Source organism: Bubalus bubalis, chromosome 15 (genome assembly GCF_019923935.1).
Source record: "Bubalus bubalis isolate 160015118507 breed Murrah chromosome 15, NDDB_SH_1, whole genome shotgun sequence".
NCBI lineage: Eukaryota > Metazoa > Chordata > Mammalia > Artiodactyla > Bovidae > Bubalus > Bubalus bubalis.
In genome coordinates this window covers 67,082,946-67,105,283 of record NC_059171.1, presented here as the reverse complement: position 1 = coordinate 67,105,283, position 22,338 = coordinate 67,082,946, and the positions used below count along the sequence as shown (strand labels likewise).

Below are 22,338 nucleotides of genomic sequence, written 5' to 3'. Positions count from 1 at the left end.
CTCCCCACCCCACCAGGTTATCACAAAGTACCACGTTGAGCTCCCTGTATTATACAGCAGCTTCCCATCAGCTATCTGTTTTACATATGGTAATGTATATGTTTAAGCGCTACTCTCTATAATACTTTCTACCATTGCATCCATTAATTACAAAATCCTAAAGAAACAATGATGGTAATTATAAAAATTAGTACCCATTTTAGGGTGTTGAATCCTTCAGACCACTAGAAGCCTCCACCAATCCTGGATCCAATTCGAAATGTAGTCCTGGATTGTCATTCCCTCCAGATAATCCTCTGCCAGAGATCACGTGGGCCCCAGCATCTTGACATTCATGAACATTCATCCTGAATGAATGCTGCGAAAGGCCAGCACGTCCCTCGGTGGTGTAATCTGTGGTCTGTCGGTCCTCGCAGGAATGGTCTGCCGAAAGCCCGCCGACCCCGTGGACTGGCCGCCCCTGGTGCTGGGGCTCCTCACCCTGCTGAAGCAGTTTCATTCCCGGTACACGGAACAGTTCCTGGCACTGATCGGCCAGTTTATCCGCTCCACAGTGGAGCAGTGCGTAAGGTACAGAAGGCCAATCAGGAAAAAGTGGAATCAGTGTTCCAGAATGGGCTGGAAACTGCACACGCCAGACTCCTCCCCTTATTATCCCCCTAGTAGAGCCGGGAATCGGCTGCTCACCCTGCTCTGTACAGCAGGTTCGGGCACATCTCCTGTTTGGGCAATTAAAGGCGTGCCCATCCTTAGTCACACCGCTGAGGAGTCACTGGGAGTGCCCTGGGAGCACCCACTGTGAATGAGTCATGAGCACCATGAGCGAGCCCCACGGGGAAGAAAGTAGATGCCTGCCCCCCTGCCATCGTGGGTGCTGTACCCAGACCACAGTGAGCCCATGTCCTCCCCCGGGCCACTTACCCAGGGACGGCTCCACCCTTCAGTGGGAGTCAGGGAGCCACCCCACTGTCAGCACAGCCCGAGGTCCTGGTGTGAAATCAAACAAATGAGACACGGAAGCTCCTACCTGATACAAAGCTTGTAAACCTTTACTTTTTCCTCTCCTCCACCCCAAATGCGGCTTTTCTGGGATAGAACAAGTTATGTATTTGCATGGGATGCTGGGTCCTGAGTCTCCTTCTCTGTTACCCTAAAGGGTCAGCAGGGGCCACGTCGTAAAGACCCATGTAGACCATTCAGAGAAGTTTCGATTCCCTCCTCCAGGCTGTGTGCTGAAGATCAGCCAGCAAGATATGGCTCAATGTAATAATCAAGAGGAGATTCTGTAGATGTGTCTCTTCTTTGGCTTCATTTAGTCATCTGTCATTTTTTTCAGTCTTTCACTATTTTGACTAAGGGTCTACGTACAAAAGCAGTTCATTGATCCAGACTGTTCTGTGTTGCAGCCAGAAGATACCAGAAATGCCTGCCGATGTTGTGGGCGCCCTTCTGTTTCTGGAGGATTATGTTCGGTACACAAAGCTACCCCGGAGGGTAAGCAATAGATAAAAAACACTATTGATGCCTCTTTGGGACCTCCCTGGAGAACCAGTGGTTAAGACTCCACACTTCTATCACAGGAGGAGCCATGGGTTCCATCCTTGGTTGGGAGACTAAGATTCCCCATGCCACACAGTGCGGCCAAAAAAAAAAAAAAAAAAATGCCCTTTTTGTAGGAAGATGGTTTAAAGAAAGGCCCTGGACTCATGAGGAATGAAGTCCAGAAGCTCATTCCCTGTGGACATCTCTGAGCCCCTCACCCTGCTCTGCCCCAGGGTTCGGCTCGGAGATGTTCCTCCCTCTTCTGAATGTTCAGTGCTTTGCGAGAAGGCATGATTTGAACACAACTTCCCTCCTCATCTTCTCACCCTCTGCCATGCCCTCCTCCAGTCTTCAGGTCACCCTGATCAGGAGTTAAGATGGGCACTCCAGGAGAGAATTCCTTAAGAGGCCAGGGTAGCGAATGATTGTGTGGTTTGTTTCTTCATCTCCACAATAACCCAGTTCCTGCAGCCCATTTGGCTAAGTTCCCTTCATGGTTGAAGTGTTGTACAACCATGTTCCCAAAAATGACAAAAGTTCACCAAGATACCTGTGTAAGGATGTTCAGAACATAAAATTTAGCAGAGGTAAAGGACACAAGATTATGTGATCCTCGTTTTAAGTGTAAGTGTTTTAAGTGTATGTGTGTGTATAAATTGCAAGAATTTGATACAAAACAATTATCACTTTTAGTTTTCTTTAGGGAATTAAGATCAAATATTGTTCCTTTATATACTCCTCTCCATTTTCTAATTTTCCTCGAATTAGCAAGTGATACAAAGGTCTGTCTAGTCAAAGCTATGGTTTTTCCAGTAGTCATGTATGGATGTGAGAGTTGGGCTATAAAGAAAGCTCAGCACTGAAGAATTGATGCTTTTGAACTGTGGTGTTGGAGGAGACTCTTGAGAGTCCCCTGGACTGCAAGGAGATCCAACCGGTCCATCCTAAAGGAAATACTCATGAATATTTATTGGAAGGACTGAAGCTGAAGTTTCAGCTGAAGCTGAAACTCCAATATTTTGGCCACATGATGCGAATAACTGACTTGTTTGAAAAGACCCTGATGCTGGGAAAGATTGAAGGCGGGAGGAGAAGGAGATGACAGAGGATGAGATGGCTGGATGGCATCACCGACTCAATGGACATGAGTTTGAGTAAACTCCGGCAGTTGGTGATGGACAGGGAGGCCTGGCATGCTGCAGTCCATGGGGTCACAAAGAGTCGGACAGGACGGAGAGACTGAACTGAACTGAACTTTATAGTCAGAAAAAAATTAAACATTGCTTTTAAAGACTACCAATTTCCAGCACTAGATGTCCTGTTCTTCCTAGGTGGTCTTAGTTAATTATGAGATGGCCTGAGCCCAGTCTTAGTCCTTCCCAGAGGCATGTGCATTTTGTAGGTCCAAGTGCCTTTAGGGGCCAGGGGGCCTTCTCGTCTAGGGGTCGGGCAGTGGAGGGCTGGGGAAGGGGCTGTACTGCACCCCTTCAGATGTCAGCAGTGCCAAGAAGTTAAACATCAGTGGTAGAAATGCCAGAAAAAGACGGTGGTTTCAATTAGTGGTTCAAAGGATGTCTTCCTCTGTTTAATTTTCATATGGAAAATTTTAAATTTTTTTATACCATACCAATATAATAGCATGTAATAGGTATCATGTTAATATATTCATGTTACTCTGCATTTTATTTTCATTTTAAAACTACGCCACTCCATGTTATTTTTGTCTAGGACAGATTACCAGGGACTACTGCTGAATTTGGTCTTCTTACACTATGACACGGTTAACTCTTTCGTTTTTTTTAGGTTGCTGAAGCACATGTGCCTAATTTCATTTTTGATGAGTTCAGAACAGTCCTGTAACTTTTTTTGACTTCTGCTTCTTCAATGAAAGGATTATCCTTAAATCTTCCCACCATCACTAAAATGAACTTGGAAATGAAAAGAAACCCACCTGCTCGGAGAACTGCATTTTTTCCCTTTCTTATGGGAAACATCAGACATTCTGAGTAAGATGTATCCACTGAACGAGTTAATATAATTAATATTGTTTAAATCATGGTATTATGTACAATTTATATCATGTAGAAGCAGAACACATTTTTGTACTGCCTCTTATAAATGCTGACTATAATTGCTATGTATAAATCCACTTAGTTTTATGTTCTAAAGAACTATTTGTGCAACTCCAGATTTTCAGTAAAATAGTATTGCCAGTACCCGAAGTCATTTTTCTGCCTGTTTTTCAAACACAACATATTCACCCAGCAAAAAACCTTGCCTGGAAGGTAAGAAAGGAGCCTGGTAGGTCCGCTCTTGTGTCCATGGTCACGTCTGGGACAGGCTGGCGGGCACATGGTAACAGCAAGACTGGAACCAGGTGTAGAGGTCACACCATCCACGGGCTGCGGACCACGGCAGTTTACTCAGGTCTGAGGCTCAGTGTCCTCTTCTAACCCCAGATACCTCAGGGGTTCCCTGCTTCCCTTCTGTAGGACTCCCCAACTTCAGCTGCTCCTTCCTCAACAACCCCTGAGGAACCCCACCCCAAGTCCCCACAACAGCCCCCCCTCCCTTATTTTTATAACAGCCATTATTACCTTTTAACTCCTCCAAAATCCTAAATGACTTCTATATGAAAATTACCCTGAGAGGGGAGCGGCCACCCTCTTGTGGTAGTTTGGCTAAGAGTAAGGAAGGCGTTTTAACTCTGACCATGTAATTAGCTCTGTCCTCTGGAGAGGAGAGGAACAAGCAAAACAAAAAAAATCTGAAATGTGGAGCTTATCGGTCATTTAGCAAGTGCAGAAAAAGCAGCATTAACTTGCAGTCAGGAGGTAGAGTTTGAGTCCCGACTCCACCACTAGTTAAACTTTGTCGCAAGACAGCCTATTGGCATCATCTGTAAAATCAGGGCTAATGATTTCCTCTGTTCCCTTCAGTTTTTTGAATTTATGGTAAGTTATTTCTTCAGTCAGAAAGTCTCAAATCCTAAGATACTGAAGAGAAAAAAATGACACACTGTATTTCGCCATCATAGTAGAAAGGATTTTTGAAAAGCATCTAGTCGGCCGAGGTGGAGAAGGCAATGGCAACCCACTCCAGTGTTCTTGCCTGGAAAATCCCAGGGACGGGGGAGCCTGGTAGGCTGCAGTCCATGGGATCGCACAGAGTCGGACACGACTGAAGCGACTCAGCAGCAGCAGCAGCAGCAGTTGGCCAAGGGAAGTAGGAGCTTCATCAACCCAACCTGGTGAGAGCCCAGGGAGGAGTCTTGAAGGTGAACTGTTGCCCGGCGTGTAAGGAGTCTAGGCGTCCCACCCACGAGGCTGGCACACGGGAGCTCAGCCAGTCCACGGCCATCCTGTGTCCCCTTCTCAAAACCACCTTGTGTATGTGTGTCTTCGTCGTGTCCACCTCTGCGACCCCATGGACTGTACAGCCCGCCAGGCTCCTCTGTCCACGAAATTTTCTGAGCAAAAATCCTGGAGTGTGGGTTGCCACTTCCTACTCTGGGGATCTTCCCGACCGAGGGGTTGAACCACATCTCTCGTGTCTCCAGCACTTGCCAGAGGGTTCTTTACCCCTGAGCCCCCTGGGACGCCCCTTGCTGGTTTTCATTTTAATCACAGTAACCACATGAAGTGAGATTTTTAGTTCTTCATGAAAAACTCCCCCCAAAGAAAGAAAGCTGATAATAAAAAGGCCAGTTCTAAGAAAGTGTATTTTTAACCAGAAAATAGAAGTATAGGATTAGTAAGAGGGGAATTGTACAAAACCAAGCAATGAGCCCACATACACTGTGCTAAAACAAGGCAAAGTGAAAATTTTCCTCAACTGAGAAAATTGCAACTTATAAAAGGTGAAAAAGAAATGTTAATTATAAAAGTTTTAAAAGTCATTGTAGCCCTGATCATTAGAATCTGCAGTACTCACTTAATATTTCCTGTTCTCTTTTACTGCTCTTTTAAGGGAAACAATTTACCTTAATGGTATTTGGGGGTTTACTTAAGTCTCATGATACTCTTCTGAATGTACATAACCTCTTCCAACATAGTGTAAACTCAGTAAAGCAAACTCTGGGAGATAGTGAAGGACAGAGAAGCCTGGCGTGCAGCTGTCCGTGGGGTCACAAAGAGTCTGACACAACTGAGTCGCTGAACAACAGCATCAGTCAAGTCCGACCGAGTTTAAGGCATTATGCCAGATACTGCAAGTGCTTATTTGTTCACTCACTGTTTCTTTTTTCAGATGAACAGAAAGTATCTCTTCATTGTTAACTAGTTTTGACATCATCTGTTTCCCAATGGCTTTAGTTTGGGGCCATGTTTTGGAAAATTGATAGAAACACAAGGGATTCAAAAGTATTGTTACTTGTATGAGAACTTCTTTACAACTGTTTAAATTCTCTCCTTGGAAAATATTAGTTATGCGTAGAAAATGTACATCTATACCAAGTTCAGTTGTGAGGTGTTTGGGTTTTGAACCATACATTATATAATTTAGAATTAGTTACTTTTTGATTGTAATAAAATGATAGCAAGTTAACCTTTGAATTTTTTTGGCATCTTGAAATTGGAAACAGACTGATATTGTCTACCTGGACCTCAAGGAAAAGTCAGAAGGCAGATTCATGTTGATGTATAGCAGAACCAATACAATATTAAGTAATTAGCCTCCAATTAAATGTATATTTAAAAAAAAGAAACTAAATCCCAAAATCATTAGAGCTTGGCATTTTGCATATGTATGTTTAAAGGATGTGTACCCATGATGTACCAGAAAACATCATGCTGGTACTTGTTTTAGTTTCTTTATAATCCAGTTTACAGTCCAGTGTATATCCAGTATATAGTCTAATATACACCAGTCTATGTCCAGTGTATAGTGTACAGTACACATCTGGAACACAGCTGGATACATCTGGTGTACTGTCCACATGCACAGCTGAAGCACATCTGGGACACAGTGGGACGCATCTGGACATACCTAGTGTACAGTCCAAGGGTACCTCCCAGTATTCAGTACAGTCTACCATCCTGGGCACAACCTGTGTGCCACCCATCCTGTGTACAGTTGAGGGTACTCTCGGGTGTACATCCCATGTACAATCCATGTACAGTTCAGTGACCACTCTTGTACATCATGTACAATCCAGTATACACTCATGTATGTCCTGCGTACAGTCCAGTATACACTTGTGTACGTCCAGTGTACAGCCCAATGTACAGTCCAGTGTATGGTCTAGTATACACTTGTGTATGTTCAGTGTACAGTCTAGTATACACTCCAGTGTACAGTCCAATAGTCATATACATCCAGTGTACAGCCCAGTGTACAGTCTAGTATATACTCCAGGGTACAGTCCAATATACACTCGTGTACATCCAGTGTACAGGCCAATGTACAACCCAGTGTACAGCCCAGTGTTGAGTCCAGTATACACTCATGTATGTCCAGTGTACCATCCAATATACAGTCTGGCATACACTCCAGTGTACAGCCCTGTTCGCTGTTCCTTGAAATAAGCCTACCCTGGCTTATTAATGTTACACAGTGAAATTTATATAAAGCCCTTGATTCCCTTTTTATATGAATGTGACATTTTCTTTCCAGGAACTCAGAACCTTATCCAATTGGATAAGTGAGGGGAGATAGAGGGATACATGAAAATAAGGTCCAGATATATTAAGGCAACTTCCCCAACATCAAGAGCTATTTAACAGAAAAGGCTTCCCTCTGCATTTTCCCATTCCACTTTGGTTTTCTTTTTCATGAAGTTATATAAAGAAGCCCACAGCAACAGACAAAAAGAGGACTCCCCTGGTGGTTCAGTGGTTAAGACTCTGTGTTTCCAATGGAGGGAGGGGGCTCAGGTTGGATCCCTGGTCAGGGAATTAAGATACCACATGCCTCAGGGTGTGGCCAAAAAAAAAAAAAGACATGAGAGTTCATTCTTCATTTTATTTGCATGTCCCACAGTGACTCATCCCAAATACTGATTTCAAAAGACAAACCGCAGCTCCTCAATGTTAGCACTAATTTATGGTAACAATCATTTCTTTTAAATATCTATCTTATTTTACCCTTCATTTGAAATTGCAAACTAAAGTATATATTTACATGTATGTTTATATACAAAATAACTTCAAAAACAAATTAATCCCAATCTTGGTCCAAGAATTCCCACTTTAGAAGCAGGAGGAGTACTGTGCTATATACACTCTCTTCCAAGTCACTGCAGACTTGGCGAGTTCCCAGTATTCATTCACAAATGGTTCCCCTTTAAGCTTAATGAACTAAGTACTTCATTTCTGAGTAAATGAGAGGAAATATTACAGAACACGCTCTGTACAATACAGCACCGCTACTGAAAATGGCTCGGGGTTTTGTAATCCAAGGTTCCGATTTAAAGCAAAAATAGGTGGCATAGACTGCGACGCCAAAGAAGTGTCCAATTAAAACCAGAGGATTGGGAGATAATCTGTAATGGGAAAAAATACATATACATATAAGTGAGACCCCAAAATTAAAACTGACTGATAAAGAGATTCCAATTGTGTATCATCTATAAAGGTAAATATACACTCAACATTTTAGGGGACTTTACAAGCTTGTATCTGCTGGTCAAGGGACAAATTACATAATTTTTTCCTACAAGAAACTACTTAGACTTTACTCCTGTCAGAGAAGCCAGTCACTTCTCTTAGTTTATATGAATTGTACGTCCTGAGCTGCTTTCTTTCATTAATCTTGAGATCTCAGCCTGAAGTAGCCTGGCCTATGGAGTCTAGATTTTTCAAAAGGTAACAGTGTTGACACTCAGAAAGTGGACAAAGGAGAAAAGCCATAAGGAATCGCACTTTGCAGACTTTCTAAGAGTAATTCTACATGTGTCTGCACCGTCAGGGCTGAGTTTCATGAGTTACACACTTCAATAAAATTCAATGTTAAATATAAACTTCTCTATTATTCGTGGTTCCCATGTATCAGGTCAGGGCTATAAGCCCACAGGCATAAAAGCAAGCTGCTCTTAAATTTCATCAAGGGTTTTAGCCTCATCTACTCACCAACTCAGGATCAACACTGTTGCCCAGAACTAAAACGCAGGATTGAATACTGCCTTTTTTCATTTCTCTGGGAACATTTTGATTGGGATACTAATCAATAATAAAATGATGACATGCAGCAGGTAGAGCAATCAGCAGTGATTCATAAATCAAACTTCCCAGGTGGCACTAGTGGTAAAGAACCTGCCTGCCACTCCAGGAGACATAAGATACGCAGGTTTGCTCCCTGGGTCAGGAAGATCCCCTGGAGAAGGAAATGGCAACTCACTCCAGTATGCTTGCCTGGAGGATCCCCATGGACAAAGGAGCCTGGTGGGCTACAGTCCATGGGGTTGCAAAGAGCTGGACATGACTGAGCAATTAAGCAGCACAGCATAAACCAAACAGTCCTAAGAAAATCTGGAGTATCTGTTTCTTCTGTGTCATCAGAGCAACTTACACGGAAAGCAGCCCAACCGGACCTGCAACACATTTTCCACCAAGTTTGAAATAAAAAAAACAGGCTTTTCTCAGTTGATGTAGGGAATCTAAAATAAAAGTTTAAAATTACTCTCAATCAAAATACTCATACATTTACGTGGGATGCTAATGATATGTCAGAAAAAAATGAATATGTAACATTTATTACACCTCACAGATTTCTTAAAAATCTAGTGTTAGCATTTTAGCCACCCAAGATTTCTTTTAAATTTCATAGTGAAGACTACATAGTAATTCACAAATGAATAAGCTTTTTTCTGCTAGTAAATAATTACTAAACATGTAGGCCTTGAAAGTTACGAGTTATTTAAAAGCTATCTCCTTGATTGTGTTGTAAATTCATTTAAGTGATGCCAAATATTTTGTACATTCTTTTCTTACAAAAACACAATTCTAGAAACCAGAATCACGGTCTCTAAGATGCCTGGGGCATATTTCTGAACACTAAATTATCAAGTGAATAATAATGCCTTATATCTGTACAATTTTATTATACTTTTCAAAATAATTCATTAAACTCACAACATAATATAATCAATAACCGTTTTTTAATAGTATAGAATTAACGTTCTTCAAGTATACCTCGATTATTCTTTACAACAGATAAAAAAGATTACAACAGGTAAACTTTTACTCCAATAAAGCCTATTCCTCCTTCAGTATCTCACAGTTCTGTTGTTTTGTGGGTAGATTCAAATTCTAAGAAACTCGAGAGCTGAGAAAAGCTTAGAAAGAAGAGCTTAGAAAAACTCCAAATTTAGTTCTCTTCTTGCTCAACCAGCCACTGTAACTTTCATGCTCAACTAGCAAGAGATTTGCTTGGCAAATCACAACACGTTGTCTTTTCTTTTAGCAAGAATGACGGTTAGAGGGGCTGCACGAAGTATCTGTACTGTGTCATCCTTGGTAATCAGATCACCAAAGCAAGGAACACTAGCACCCCAGCCAGGCCACAGAAATAGCTTTCTTATATTACAAATACCAGAGGTAATGGGATTAGAATTATGTTCTTTAAAAAAAAAAAAGACTTTGTATTTTGTATTGGGACTTAAGGTCTCGTTTCACTAGCCCACAGCTCACTAATGTGTACATTACATGGCCACGGCTGGGAAGTGGCATGGGTGACTTTTCCTCCGTCTCTAGCCCTGTTTCTGCTAAGTCATGTTTTTCTTCATGTTAGACTGACCATCAGCCTCTACCATACGGAAACAGAAACAAAGGCTTATAGTAGTAAAGTGGGAATGTTTCACATGAGTAAAAGGTGGGTACCTTCTGCTTGTGCATTTTAATAGGAGACAAAAATCTAGGTTTGACACGAAGCTCATTTTCATTTTACAAAATACTGTTTCGAAAAGAAATTGAAACTACTGTCTGGGAAGAAAAAGGATTAACACTACCTTGCCCTTTAATTCAGGGTCAGAAAGATCTTCCATCACAATCTTCTGCATTTGGGGAATGCGTGATGTGATGTGGACCAGAGGAATGAATAATGGCACATGACTGAGGTACTGGTACTAAGGTTGTCTAAGGAGGGACGGTTTCACACACACGGTGGTGGATACATGGTGATTAGCCAAAATTGTGCTCAAGGATGGAGTTAAAAAGGACTTATTGACTTGGAAGTTGGCAAACTCAGGAAACATTTCTATTTCTGGCCTAATTACTAATTTTTTGTAATTCAGTTCCCTTTTTGTGCTAAAAATCTATAATTTAGTAAAAGTCATTCAAAAATAGCTGCACTTACCATCTGTGGCAGAAAATAATTCATAAAGAGCCTGAGCAAGGACATTCACAACAAAGGAATGAGACTTTTTTCTTGCCCAATAAAATGATTTTTTGGCCTAAAAAAGAGAAAGATCACCTATTATATGGTAAGGGTTTAAAAAAAAAAAAAAGCACAAACTTATATTTATAATCCCCTAAACTGATACCCTGAGGACTATCTACTAGAAATTATGTCTTGTTCAACATTTACACTCCCATCAAAAAAAAAAAAACAACTCCAGAGGAACGAGTTACATCTCTGAGGCTAAGTGGCCCATGTAACCTCCAAACCAAAAATTCTAGAAGATTCACAAGTTGTAAGTCACGTTCTTAATCCTGAACAAGACTGTTTAAGAATCACTACTAAGGACCATGCTCCCAAGTACAGATCTTATCTGCAAAGCCCCATTCATCTTAGGCCCCAGAAAGAAATATATTTTGAGATATTTTTGTCAAAGAATATCTTACCTGGAAAACAGCGGCATCATCATAAAGGTCAGGGATACCCTTCAGCAATTTTCTCCACAGTTTTATATCATTAAAAACAACAGTCATTCCTCCACCAGTAAGAGGATGCCTCATATTATATGCATCTCCCAAAAGAAGAACACCTGTAAAAAGAGAACTTAGATCATGATGTCATCTTGAAGCATCCTTTAAGATCCAAAGAAAACAAAAAACAAGCCCCTCCCCCCTGCCAAAAAAACCCTACTCTGTTAATAATTTATAAACATTATGAATGTCAGCTAGTAAATTAGAACACTAAAATACTAAATACCAAACCAATTAAAATACTAAACCACAACTAAAATGTACTCAGGCAAAAAATTCAAGAGTTGATTCAATTACTATTTATTGGGTAACTAATATGTGCCAGATGCTAGGGATACAGTGAAGACAGGAACGTGATCCCTGCTTTCAAAAAACTCACATGTGAATCTAAGGTTCAGTCACACAATGTCAAAAATATGTGTAAGCCCTCTTTCATGAAAAAAAAAAAAAAAAGACAAAAGGCATTATGCATAAAAAGCAAGTCTTTTACAAGGGATAAAAATCAAGATTGTTGGCATTTCACAGTAATACTTGCTGCCTGCATATTATAGAGATCTATAGCCTTTGACTGTGTGGATCACAATAAACTGTGGAAAATTCTGAAAGAGATGGGAATACCAGACCACCTGACCTGCCTCTTGAGAAATCTGTATGCAGGTCAGGAAGCAACAGTTAGAACTGGACATGGAACAATAGACTGGTTCCAAATAGGAAAAGGAGTTCGTCAAGGCTGTATATTGTCACCCTGCTTATTTAACTTCTATGCCGAGTACATCATGAGAAATACTGGACTGGAAGAAGCACAGGCTGGAATCAAGATTGCCAGGAGAAATATCAATAACCTCAGATATGCAGATGACACCACCCTTATGGCAGAAAGTGAAGAGGAACTCAAAAGCCTCTTGATGAAAGTGAAAGTGGAGAGTGAAAAAGTTGGCTTAAAGATCAACATTCAGAAAAAGAAGATCATGGCATCCGGTCCCATCACTTCATGGGAAATAGATGGGGAAACAGTGGCTGACTTTATTTTTTTGGGCTCCAAAATCACTGCAGATGGTGACTGCAGCCATGAAATTAAAAGACGCTTACTCCTTGGAAGGAAAGTTATGACCAATCTAGATAGCATATTGAAAAGCAGAGACATTACTTTGCCAACAAAGGTCCATCTAGTCAAGGCTATGGTTTTTCCTGTGGTCCTGTATGGATGTGAGAGTTGGACTGTGAAGAAGGCTGAGCGCCGAAGAATTGATGCTTTTGAACTGTGGTGTTGGAGAAGACTCTTGAGAGTCCCTTGGACTGCAAGGAGATCCAACCAGTCCATTCTGAAGGAGATCAGCCCTGGGATTTCTTTGGAAGGAATGATGCTAAAGCTGAAACTCCAGTACTTTGGCCACCTCCTGCGAAGAGTTGACTCATTGGAAAAGACTCTGTTGCTGGGAGGGATTGGGGACAGGAGGAGAAGGGGACGACAGAGGATGAGATGGCTGGATGGCATCACTGACTCGATGGATGTGAGTCTGAGCGAACTCCGGGAGTTGGTGATGGACAGGGAGGCCTGGTGTGCTGCGATTCATGGGGTCGCAAAGAGTCGGACACGACTGAGCGACTGAACTGAACTGAACTGATATGGTTCTAAGGGAATATGCAGATATTCCAAACACATCAGAAGAAGTTAATTTAGAAGAAACCTTGATTGAACCAGCCCCTTGAATCAAAACCACAGAAGCAGAAAGCTCTGCAATCTGACTCGAGGTACAGTACCTCCTGACTGCAGTCCTGACTCTTAAGATTCCCGCCCATTGTCAGCCTGGTTCATGACCCATGACTTAAAGGGACAGTTAAACAAAGCATGTATTTAATTTTCTCTCTTAGGGAAATAAAACAATCATAATAAAAGTGGTAAGGTGGCAGAATTATGGATCATTTTTTTCTGTAATGTCACAATATACTATATAATTATAGAATACACATATATTAAATTATGAAAAAATAGCTTGTAAATTTCAATCCACGTTTTTTTATGTATTAGTGTAATACCTTCACTAGAAACCACTAGCTATAACCAGCTTTTATTCCTCCTCCTCCATGGAACATTCCCAATTCCACCAACTGGGATATGTTCCCAAAGCATGCTCTTTGTATCAGTTCGGCACTGGCTTTCATTCTGCTTTGTATTATAGTTTATTTCTATGACTGGCACATTGTGATGCATGTCTCTCCATAGCAAACAACAGCTGTTTATGTTCGGGAACCACAGTATATCAATAGCTCTCCTTCACACCTCTCCTCCAGGCCCCACACTCCTGTTTTCAATGGGCCTCCACTTGGCCACTCAAATGACCTCCCATCTGTCACATCACTGTGTCCAAAAATGAACTCATTATCTCCCCACACTTCCCTAAGTCCAATGTCAGCCAATAGCTGGCAAAGTACCTAAGCCTGAAACCTGGAATCCACCAAGAGACCTCGCTCTCTCTTATTACCATTAATCACTGAGTTTCATGTATTCTACATCCTAGATGTTACCGAAATCCTTTCTCTACCTTCTGCTTTTATTGTTACTTTACACCTTCTAGGATGGCTACGGCAAAAGGACAGATACTAATAAATGTTGTCGAAGATGTGGAGAAATTGGAACCCTCATATATCGTTAATGGAAATGGACGATGGATCAGCCACTTTGGAAAACAGTTTGGCAGTTGCTCAAAGCATTAGAGACAGTTAGGACCCAGCAATTCTATTCCGAGGAATATAACCAAGAAAAGTGAAAATAAAAGTCCACACAATAATTCATACACAGGTATGAACTAAAAGTGGAAATAATCCAAATGTCTATCAGTTGATAAATAGTCAAGATGTAGTATATCCACGCCTAGAGTAGTAGTGGGCCGTAAAACTAAATGCAAGACTGATACATGTTACAACATGGATGACCCTCAAAGAAGCCAGTTACAAAGGACCACATTGTAAGATTACGTTTATAGGCAATGTCCAGATCAGGCAAATCTATAGAGACAGAAAGTAAATTACTGGTGGTCTGGGGTTCAGGAGGAAATGAGCAGTGACTACTAATGGTACATGCTTTCATTCCAGCATGATAAAAACGTTCTGAAATTGTGGTGATGGTTCCACCAACCCATGAATATACCAAAAACCAATGAACTGTACACTCTAAATGGGTGAACTATGTGATCTGTGAATTATCTCTCAATAAAGATATTATAAACAAAAAAGAACTTTTCAATGACTTTGCACTGTCTATAGGATTAAAGCTAACTATCTTACCTTTCTACCACTCTGCCACCTCTCCTACGCTCCAGGGGCCTGGGGAGCTACTTACGTGCCACCATTTCTCAGCCATCCTGGCGTCTGCAGATGTTGTTCTGCCTACTCAGAAGTCCCTCATCTCACTGTCAAGCTTTGTCTCCAGAGCAACATCTCCCCTAATTACCTTTCCTGGTTCACAGGCTCGCTCCCTGCCTTGTACACTCCACTCCTTCATAGTGAATCTGGGGTACCAAGAGTGGGCTTTCGTTACAGCATTTATCAGCAGTGTTCTGAAATTATTTACATCTCTCACTGGAAAACTGCCTTCTCTAGATTAAGGACTGTATTTAATTAACTTTCATTTTCAATAACTCAAACAGTGACCTATGTATACTCAATGCTAAATAAAAAATATCATAAAACTAATTACTATGCACTAATTGCAATAATCGATTTTCTGTACCACATTATAAACTGTACCACATACATGTCATTTGGAATACTGAATTAGAATACTTGGAATATCTTTTATAAAATTGGTCCAATAAGATAATACCTCGTTTGTTCACTGGTGAAGAAGGGAGGAAGCTTGCTGGCATTGATCTCAAACGTGAATTCTGAGAGGCTTCTAGGAATGGTCCTTTCAGGTGATCTGCAACGAAGCCCGCCCCGCCAAATAAATGGTGTATAACATTCCCATTTCAAATTATCACATTTTCTTATCAAGCATACACAAATACATACTACACATCTGTGATGGTGGTTACAAATATCCCTTGTGAAAAGTCGAGAACTAATTATTAATGAACTGTTCATTAAGCAGATAGTTGTTCCTGCTAAAAGATGGCTAAGGAATCTAAGCAAAAATTGATGTAAATAGATACAGAGCTGTATGAACAAAAACCTAGAGGAAGAAATCCAGATGAGATGATAAGACAAGGAGAAAAACCACCCACCTTTCTTCCAAATGATTACCAACAGGTATATATTTAACACCTATTTTATTGTCAGCACCATATTCTATAAGAACAGATGAAATAACCACCAATTCACAAACAACAGGAGGGTATGTGTACAGTAAAAAAAAAAACAAAGGGTTAGATGCAGACAGTACTATCTCTTGAGGAGCTTTAGTGTCTTCACCTAGAATGAAACAGATTAGTTCATCTCTGTGATACTTCCCAATTTCAAAGTTTCATGCTTCCACTTTATAGAAAATGAACTTGCTTTTCCTACAATTCCCATTGTAATCTGGGAAAACAAGAGCAGAATGACTGTGTTGAAACTATTCTCTTCCTCCAATGAATAGAATTTCCATAACCTAACTAATATGAACATAAACCTGCAAACGTTTCTCTCCCTGATCACAGGGCAGTCTTCTCCAGCTATGCTTTGGACTGGGAGAAAAAAACAATCTACAGTAAAAGAAAAAGATGCTAAAAATACCACATTATTAATTATCCTCTTCCTAAATACACATAATTCTTTCCATCTGAAAGCTTCAAAATGGCTTAACTGAGTGAAAATGTATTGAAGTACTGAAAATGTCATTATTAAAAATCTAAATTGGTCCATGTGTACCTTAATTTCTATTGATATTCTGTTAGTAAACGGTGCTTTTGCTTAGTTTAAAAATTAATGTTCCTTAGTTTAAAAACTAACTTGAAACCCAGAATATTTAAACAAATATACTCACATCCAGGATAATCTGCTATTACTATAATCATAATTTCCGAGCAGAGTTTTCCTTTCAATTTTATCAATATTCTTAATAATTTTTGTGACATGTCTTTCTTACATCTTCCCATTCTCAAAAAATAATTTTAGTGAGGGTTTAACAAAGACGTTAAATCTCATGAAGCCTTTCTGTACTCAACTCGAAACTAAAGGATCTTTAAGACCCCTCATAGCACTTGTGTTCCCAGGGCAGGGAGGTATGAGCACACAGACCTGCTTCCAACCTCGGCTCTGCCCCTTACTAACGCTTTATGTTTGGAGAAGCTAATTAACCTCTCTGAATCTTAGTCTCCTCATCTGCTAAATGGGGACCATTTGGTTGTGTAGATTAAATTATGTTTGTAAAACACCTCTTACATAGTAGACAATCAATAGATGGCAGCTATCATTTCTACAAAAACCAACCACAAAAATCACGTATAAGAGATATTTCAAGAATTCAGATATCTAGATTGCTATCCAGACTACCTTAAAAAATACCATATATGCCACTATTAATGATTACTCACAAAACTACATTTTTATTACTACTATGAAAAAATATATTGAAACTATTTTCTTTATTTTCTGTGGAGATTTTTTTATGTGCTAGTTTAAGTAGTTTATTCAGCTCCACTGTATCTGACTGATTAGATGAAATTTTTCAGCTGCCATTCTCATCTTTCAGCCTAGTTTAGACAAAGCTTTAGTGAGAATTGGAGATGGCGAGTCTTTTGTGAGACTGACTTACAGACTAGATTACAATGCAGTGAAATACTACTCTTACCAGGTAACTGTGGGTAGATATTTTCAGTCATGTATTCTCTCAAATTCCTTGGCATGTCTCCTCGGACGTCCACAAGTACTCGAGTTTCATTAGGTGAAATTTGGTAGATGAGAACTGGACTTGGGTTAGCCAAAATAAGTTCGGCATGATTTGCTTTAAACTGCGGTGCATTCTAGGAAAATAAATAAAATATTTTTAATAACTTGCAAATTTCAGGTTGCTTTTATCTTCTACAATTGCATTTCTATAATACCTCCATAAGGAAGCCAACAAAATGTGAAGAAATGGAAACTTTATTGGAGATCAGGTTTTTCCTGAACTTGGAGAAAAGTCCATCTGCAACAACAGTCAATGGAGCATGGAGTTCCTACAACAAAAACAAAGAACACTCAGCTAAATGGTGAGAAATACACAGTGAAAACCCTGTTCTTTTAAAGTGTACATAAACAAATTTAAACACATTATGGGACATTACAGAGTACCTGGAGATAATGCTCTCATGAAGGAGCTCTCACATGGGCTGAGGTTAATGAATGACCCATCTTTAGAGACACTTCCCCTTGAGATCACCTTCCACCAAAGTCCTACCATTCCAAACCACCTGGGATTAAGTCACTTCGATGGACACTGGGGGAAACTGGGACAAGCAAGCACAGCCCATAGAAAACTGAATCATATTACAAATCCCAAGGACTAGCCACATTCTAGAATTTTTTAACCCCACATAGTGCTTTCAATCAATGGCTACGGCTCAGAAGAATTTTTGTACACATGGATGTATATACTTATATTACCTTGCAATCGCCTGCATTAGAGTGTAATTCCTAGGAGGTAGCTACCCTATGTAAGAATCAACAGATAGGCTTTTGACTTTCTCCTCTGTTCTAAACCAACATGAGCAAATACTGGAAACTATTTTATTCAGCTATTTCCCCAGAGAGTCTCTTAGTTTTTATCTTTCTTATTTCAACAATAGTTTGTTTTATTATAATTATTTCTCTCATGCTTGAATCCTTCCTTTTTGCATCTTCCAGTTCCCCTCTATCTCTCCACTAGGGTACATTTCTCATTTGTTTTTAATACAGTTAACATCATGGAGTTTGTTTCCAAAGTTACTTGAACAGCATGCTACAGTGCTCTAAAGAACAACATGTTGCAATGTAGTGCAGAGTTTGGAGAGATCTCAGTCCATTTGATGAATAATAAATCTGTGGGCCTACTTTTCTTAAAGGAGTGGGAGAAAAAGAAAATAAAAATCTCTCAGGAAAAGCTAATATCTGCTACATCTCACCTTGATGTCTCCAGTCTCTTTATCCTTGTACTGAACTCCCATCACAGCATCATCTTCTTCTATTAACTGCAGCACAGTGCCCTCAATAAACTTTGCACTAAAAGATAAATAAACAAATTCTATGGTAGCACAACTGAAGAAAAATTTAAATAAGGAATGAAAAATTCCTTTCTCCTATCTCCAGTTTACCCTAAACTGGACACACATGTACATAGAAAAAGGGCTGGAATGACAAAAAGCAAAAACATCAATGGGTTATAGAATTAGGTGGGGTTATAATTTTCTAATTTTTTAAGATGGAATATATGTAACTAATGTAATGACTTTTCAGAAAAGCATTTTAAAAAGTAACATGAGGTTTTATCTCAATTCATTAAAAAATAAAATACACGCAGAAAAATTTTACACACCCACAAGAGTTTTGTTGTGTTGATGAATATACACAACAAATATATCATGGATAATTTTTACAATCTCCTCTATATTTTTAAGTATTTTTCTATTTTTCTAAAATGAATATATTCTACTTTCATAGATATCAAATTCTTCAAGTTCTAAGAATAATCAATTCATTTCTCCTTTTGCTTTATCAACATTTAAGCCAACATTAAGCATTTAAGCCTTTATCAGGGCTTCCCCAATAGCTCAATTGGTAAAGAATCCGCCTACAATGCAGGAGACCCCAGTTCAATTCCTGCGTCAGGCAGATCCGCTGGAGAAGGGATAGGCTACCCACTCCAGTATTTTTGGGCTTCCCTTGTGGCTCAGCTGGTAAAGAATCCGCCTGCAATGCAGGAGACCTGGGTTCAATCCCTGTGTTGGGAAGATCCCCTGGAGAAGGGAAAGGCTACCCACTCCAGTATTCTGGCTATACAGTCCATGAGGTCGCAAAAAGTTGGACACGATTGAGTGACTTGCACTTTCACTTTCAAGCCTTTGTCGATGACATGAAGATTCTCATGTTTAAAACTTAAACCGCAATTATAGTATACAGGGCTAGAAGTAAATATAAGCTAATAATTAAAAGAAGCCCTTTAAAACTGTCAATCACTACACTGTACATCTGTAATTTACATACTATTGTACATCAATTATAATTCAAAGAGAGAGAGAGAGGGACACCCAGCCAGTCCTGTCAGTCCAGGTCCTTAGTATGAATGCAACAGGGATTTTCTCTTTAAACTCCTCTGTCCTGACTTTTAATAAAAAGCACCATAACCACAAACTCCAACTCCCAAATGGGCACATATCCCCAACTCCCACAACTCCCAAATATGAACTTAATTACAATGACTACATCCTCTCATTTCGAACCACATAAAAATCACACATTGAATCATAGGAAAATTCTCAATAGTTCTAATCATTCAAACGATCTATATGATATTCTGAACAAAGGCTGAAGAATTAACATTCTTCTAACTTATGGTTTATTCTAGTACAGCAGCTATGCTCTAACCTATACCCAAACACTTATGAAAATGCATAAAACAGTATTTGTACAAAGGCCAAGTTAAACATGTTTAACACCAAAATCGGAAGCTGAGCCTTACTTGGGCTCTGCCATGGCTGCCTTCCGGAGACGCATGATGAATCTTCCATGATGGAAAGCTCTTCCACTCTGCACGTGATTGTTCTCTGACAGAGGGAAAGGAATCTGAACCTCTGTTTTGCTTTCCTGATCATGAATTATGTAGCCATTTACAACCTGGGCATCAATACCTTCCACTGTATCTGCAAAACAATACAGTTTTTTTAAAAAGTCAGTTTTTTGTTATATGCCCAGAGTTACACTAACCACCAAGAGGATACAGACGTGGAAAATGAGTTTCTGTGTTCATAAAGCTATGACGCCATTTGGAGGACTGGACGGTAACAGAAATATTTCAGAACCTTAATGCTTCTGGAAGACAACTGTCTTAGCAAATGTGTAATATCATAAAAGGTAAATATATACATATAAAATGTATTCATTAAAATTCATAGGAAAAATATTCAGACCCTAATAATAACAGGGAAAATGTACAGATGATTCATACTACGGAGAAACATTGAACATGTCAGGAAAACAATGTTCAAAACTTGATTTAAAAAAAAAGAAAAATCAATGAAATAAAACGGAAACAAGAAGACACCAAATCTATCAAAGTTGCTGGTGAAATAATGATAAAATGGATAAACTGTATATATTACTGGTCATATCATAGACTCGTAACATTTTAGAAAATAAGTACGGCAAAACTATCAAGAACCAAGAAGTTAGCACCTTTTAATGAAACAGTATTAGCCTTGTAATCCATCTAAGATATTCATCCTAAAGATACAATTCACATTTTTAGTAATTATTTGAAACTATATACAAAAACAGATTCATGTTACCTCTAATAAAGAATAAATGTAAAGAATAATTGTAAATAACCTAAATATGAATATAAATTAGGTAAAGTACATTATAAAGTATTAACTGAGAAAATACTATGAACAGGCTTAAAATTATGTTAAAGAATGGATAACAGTATTAGAAATGTTTGTGAGCAAGGTGACTTGAGCATGTATTTTAAAAGTCACATAATGCAAATATATTTAAATACATTAAAATACAATATTGAGGATTAAGTCTATTAAAATAATTTCATTTCTGACGAAAGAAAAACTTTATAATAAACAATTTTACCACATATCTATGCCTAGATCAAAATAAATCAGCTTTTTTCTGATATGCTTTTTAGTTACACTTAAAGTCCAGTCAGGGACAAGCTGGATGAATACTTGTCAAACATCCCACCTAGGAGCCAAGTTAGTTAGTTTTTTGGTTTGGCTTCTAAATTATTCCAGCTAAAATTCAGTCAGAGAAAAGTACACAGGTATCATAGAAGCTGCCAATTAGCAGTGTATTCAATTTGGATCTCGGCAAACTGCCAATCTTTACCAGCCTACATGTTTGAAACCCATCTAGTATTTCCACTTTTGTTTTGTCCAGCTACTGAAATAAACTTATTTTTCTTAACTCATATTATGCAAGAACTTCTAAGTGCTGCTACTGCTAAGTCGCTTCAGTGGTGTCCGACTCTGTGCGATCCCATAGACGGCAGCCCACCAGGCTTCCCCGTCCCTGGGATTCTCCAGGCAAGAACACTGGAGTGGGTTGCCATTTCCTTCTCCATTTCCTTCTTAAAAGTTCTGCAAGAACTTCTAAGTGCTAAAACTAGCCAATTTAGAACACACCAGAACATGTAAAAAGTATACAGTAGTGGCATAGTAAAATTTTTCCTTGGGTTAGCTATCTTAAGACAAAGTATATAAATAAGGTCTACTTTAAGATTTGAAACATCTGCCTCTCACAATTTGATTGGTGAAATCAAATATGATAGACTTTGGCACTTTCACTTTCTTAACCAGGCAGTCAGGCAGATGGCATCCTGAACCTCAATCAAATGCACACCTGATGTACAATGATAAAGGTGACACAACCCTGCCTCGGGGTACTGTCCCACCTGTCTCTGGCAACCCTCTCATGGAGGGTGGTGGTCAGGGAAAGGGCAGAGGCCGGGGGCCTGCCTTCTTCGCGGTCCACCCTCTCTGCTGGGGCTGGGGCCCTGCTGTCTCTTGCCTTTCCTCTCTGTCTGCCCCTTCTCAGTCTCAGCCCTCTTATTCGACTCCTGCTCTCACTGACCTGCTCTCTACCTTAGAGTACCCCAGGAGTCATCCTGCACCTCTTCTTGGCAACGCCATCTAGCCTTTTTAAATACCACGACTCTTCCTTCTCATACCCCTCACCATCTCATCCATCAGCAGCAGGTCCTACTGACTCTTCCTTCCAAATATATTCCCAGAATGTGACCAAGTCCCCCACCACTACAGCCATGACCCTG

General features: G+C 39.7%; 2 protein-coding genes across 5 annotated transcripts in view; one reads left to right on the top strand and one right to left on the bottom strand.

Moving 5' to 3' along the window:
• The window catches only part of WASHC5 (WASH complex subunit 5), a 55,025-nt gene extending 51,261 nt beyond the window's left edge, over positions 1-3,764 (top strand). Inside the window, exons 27-29 of one of the 3 annotated variants that reach the window (XM_006077311.4) lie at positions 417-570; positions 1,407-1,494; positions 3,346-3,764. In XM_006077311.4, the coding sequence (XP_006077373.1) occupies positions 417-570; positions 1,407-1,494; positions 3,346-3,402 (299 nt within the window). In that variant the 3' untranslated portion in view covers positions 3,403-3,764. Of the gene's footprint in view, positions 1-16; positions 571-1,406; positions 1,495-3,345 lie in introns of those variants that run through there. The other 2 variants (XM_025265480.3, XM_044928821.2) reach the window with 2 other exon arrangements.
• Positions 3,765-7,489: 3,725 nt separating this feature from the next.
• SQLE (squalene epoxidase) overlaps positions 7,490-22,338 on the bottom strand; it is a 24,558-nt gene continuing 9,709 nt past the window's right edge. The window contains exons 3-11 of one of the 2 annotated variants that reach the window (XM_025265481.2): positions 20,020-20,200; positions 18,467-18,563; positions 17,429-17,542; positions 17,176-17,347; positions 15,229-15,324; positions 11,322-11,464; positions 10,834-10,930; positions 9,049-9,136; positions 7,490-8,023 (exon numbers count right to left, since the gene is read on the bottom strand). In XM_025265481.2, the coding sequence (XP_025121266.1) occupies positions 7,831-8,023; positions 9,049-9,136; positions 10,834-10,930; positions 11,322-11,464; positions 15,229-15,324; positions 17,176-17,347; positions 17,429-17,542; positions 18,467-18,563; positions 20,020-20,200 (1,181 nt within the window). In that variant the 3' untranslated portion in view covers positions 7,490-7,830. The remainder of the gene's footprint in view (positions 8,024-9,048; positions 9,137-10,833; positions 10,931-11,321; positions 11,465-15,228; positions 15,325-17,175; positions 17,348-17,428; positions 17,543-18,466; positions 18,564-20,019; positions 20,201-22,338) is intronic. The other variant, XM_025265482.2, reaches the window with a different exon arrangement.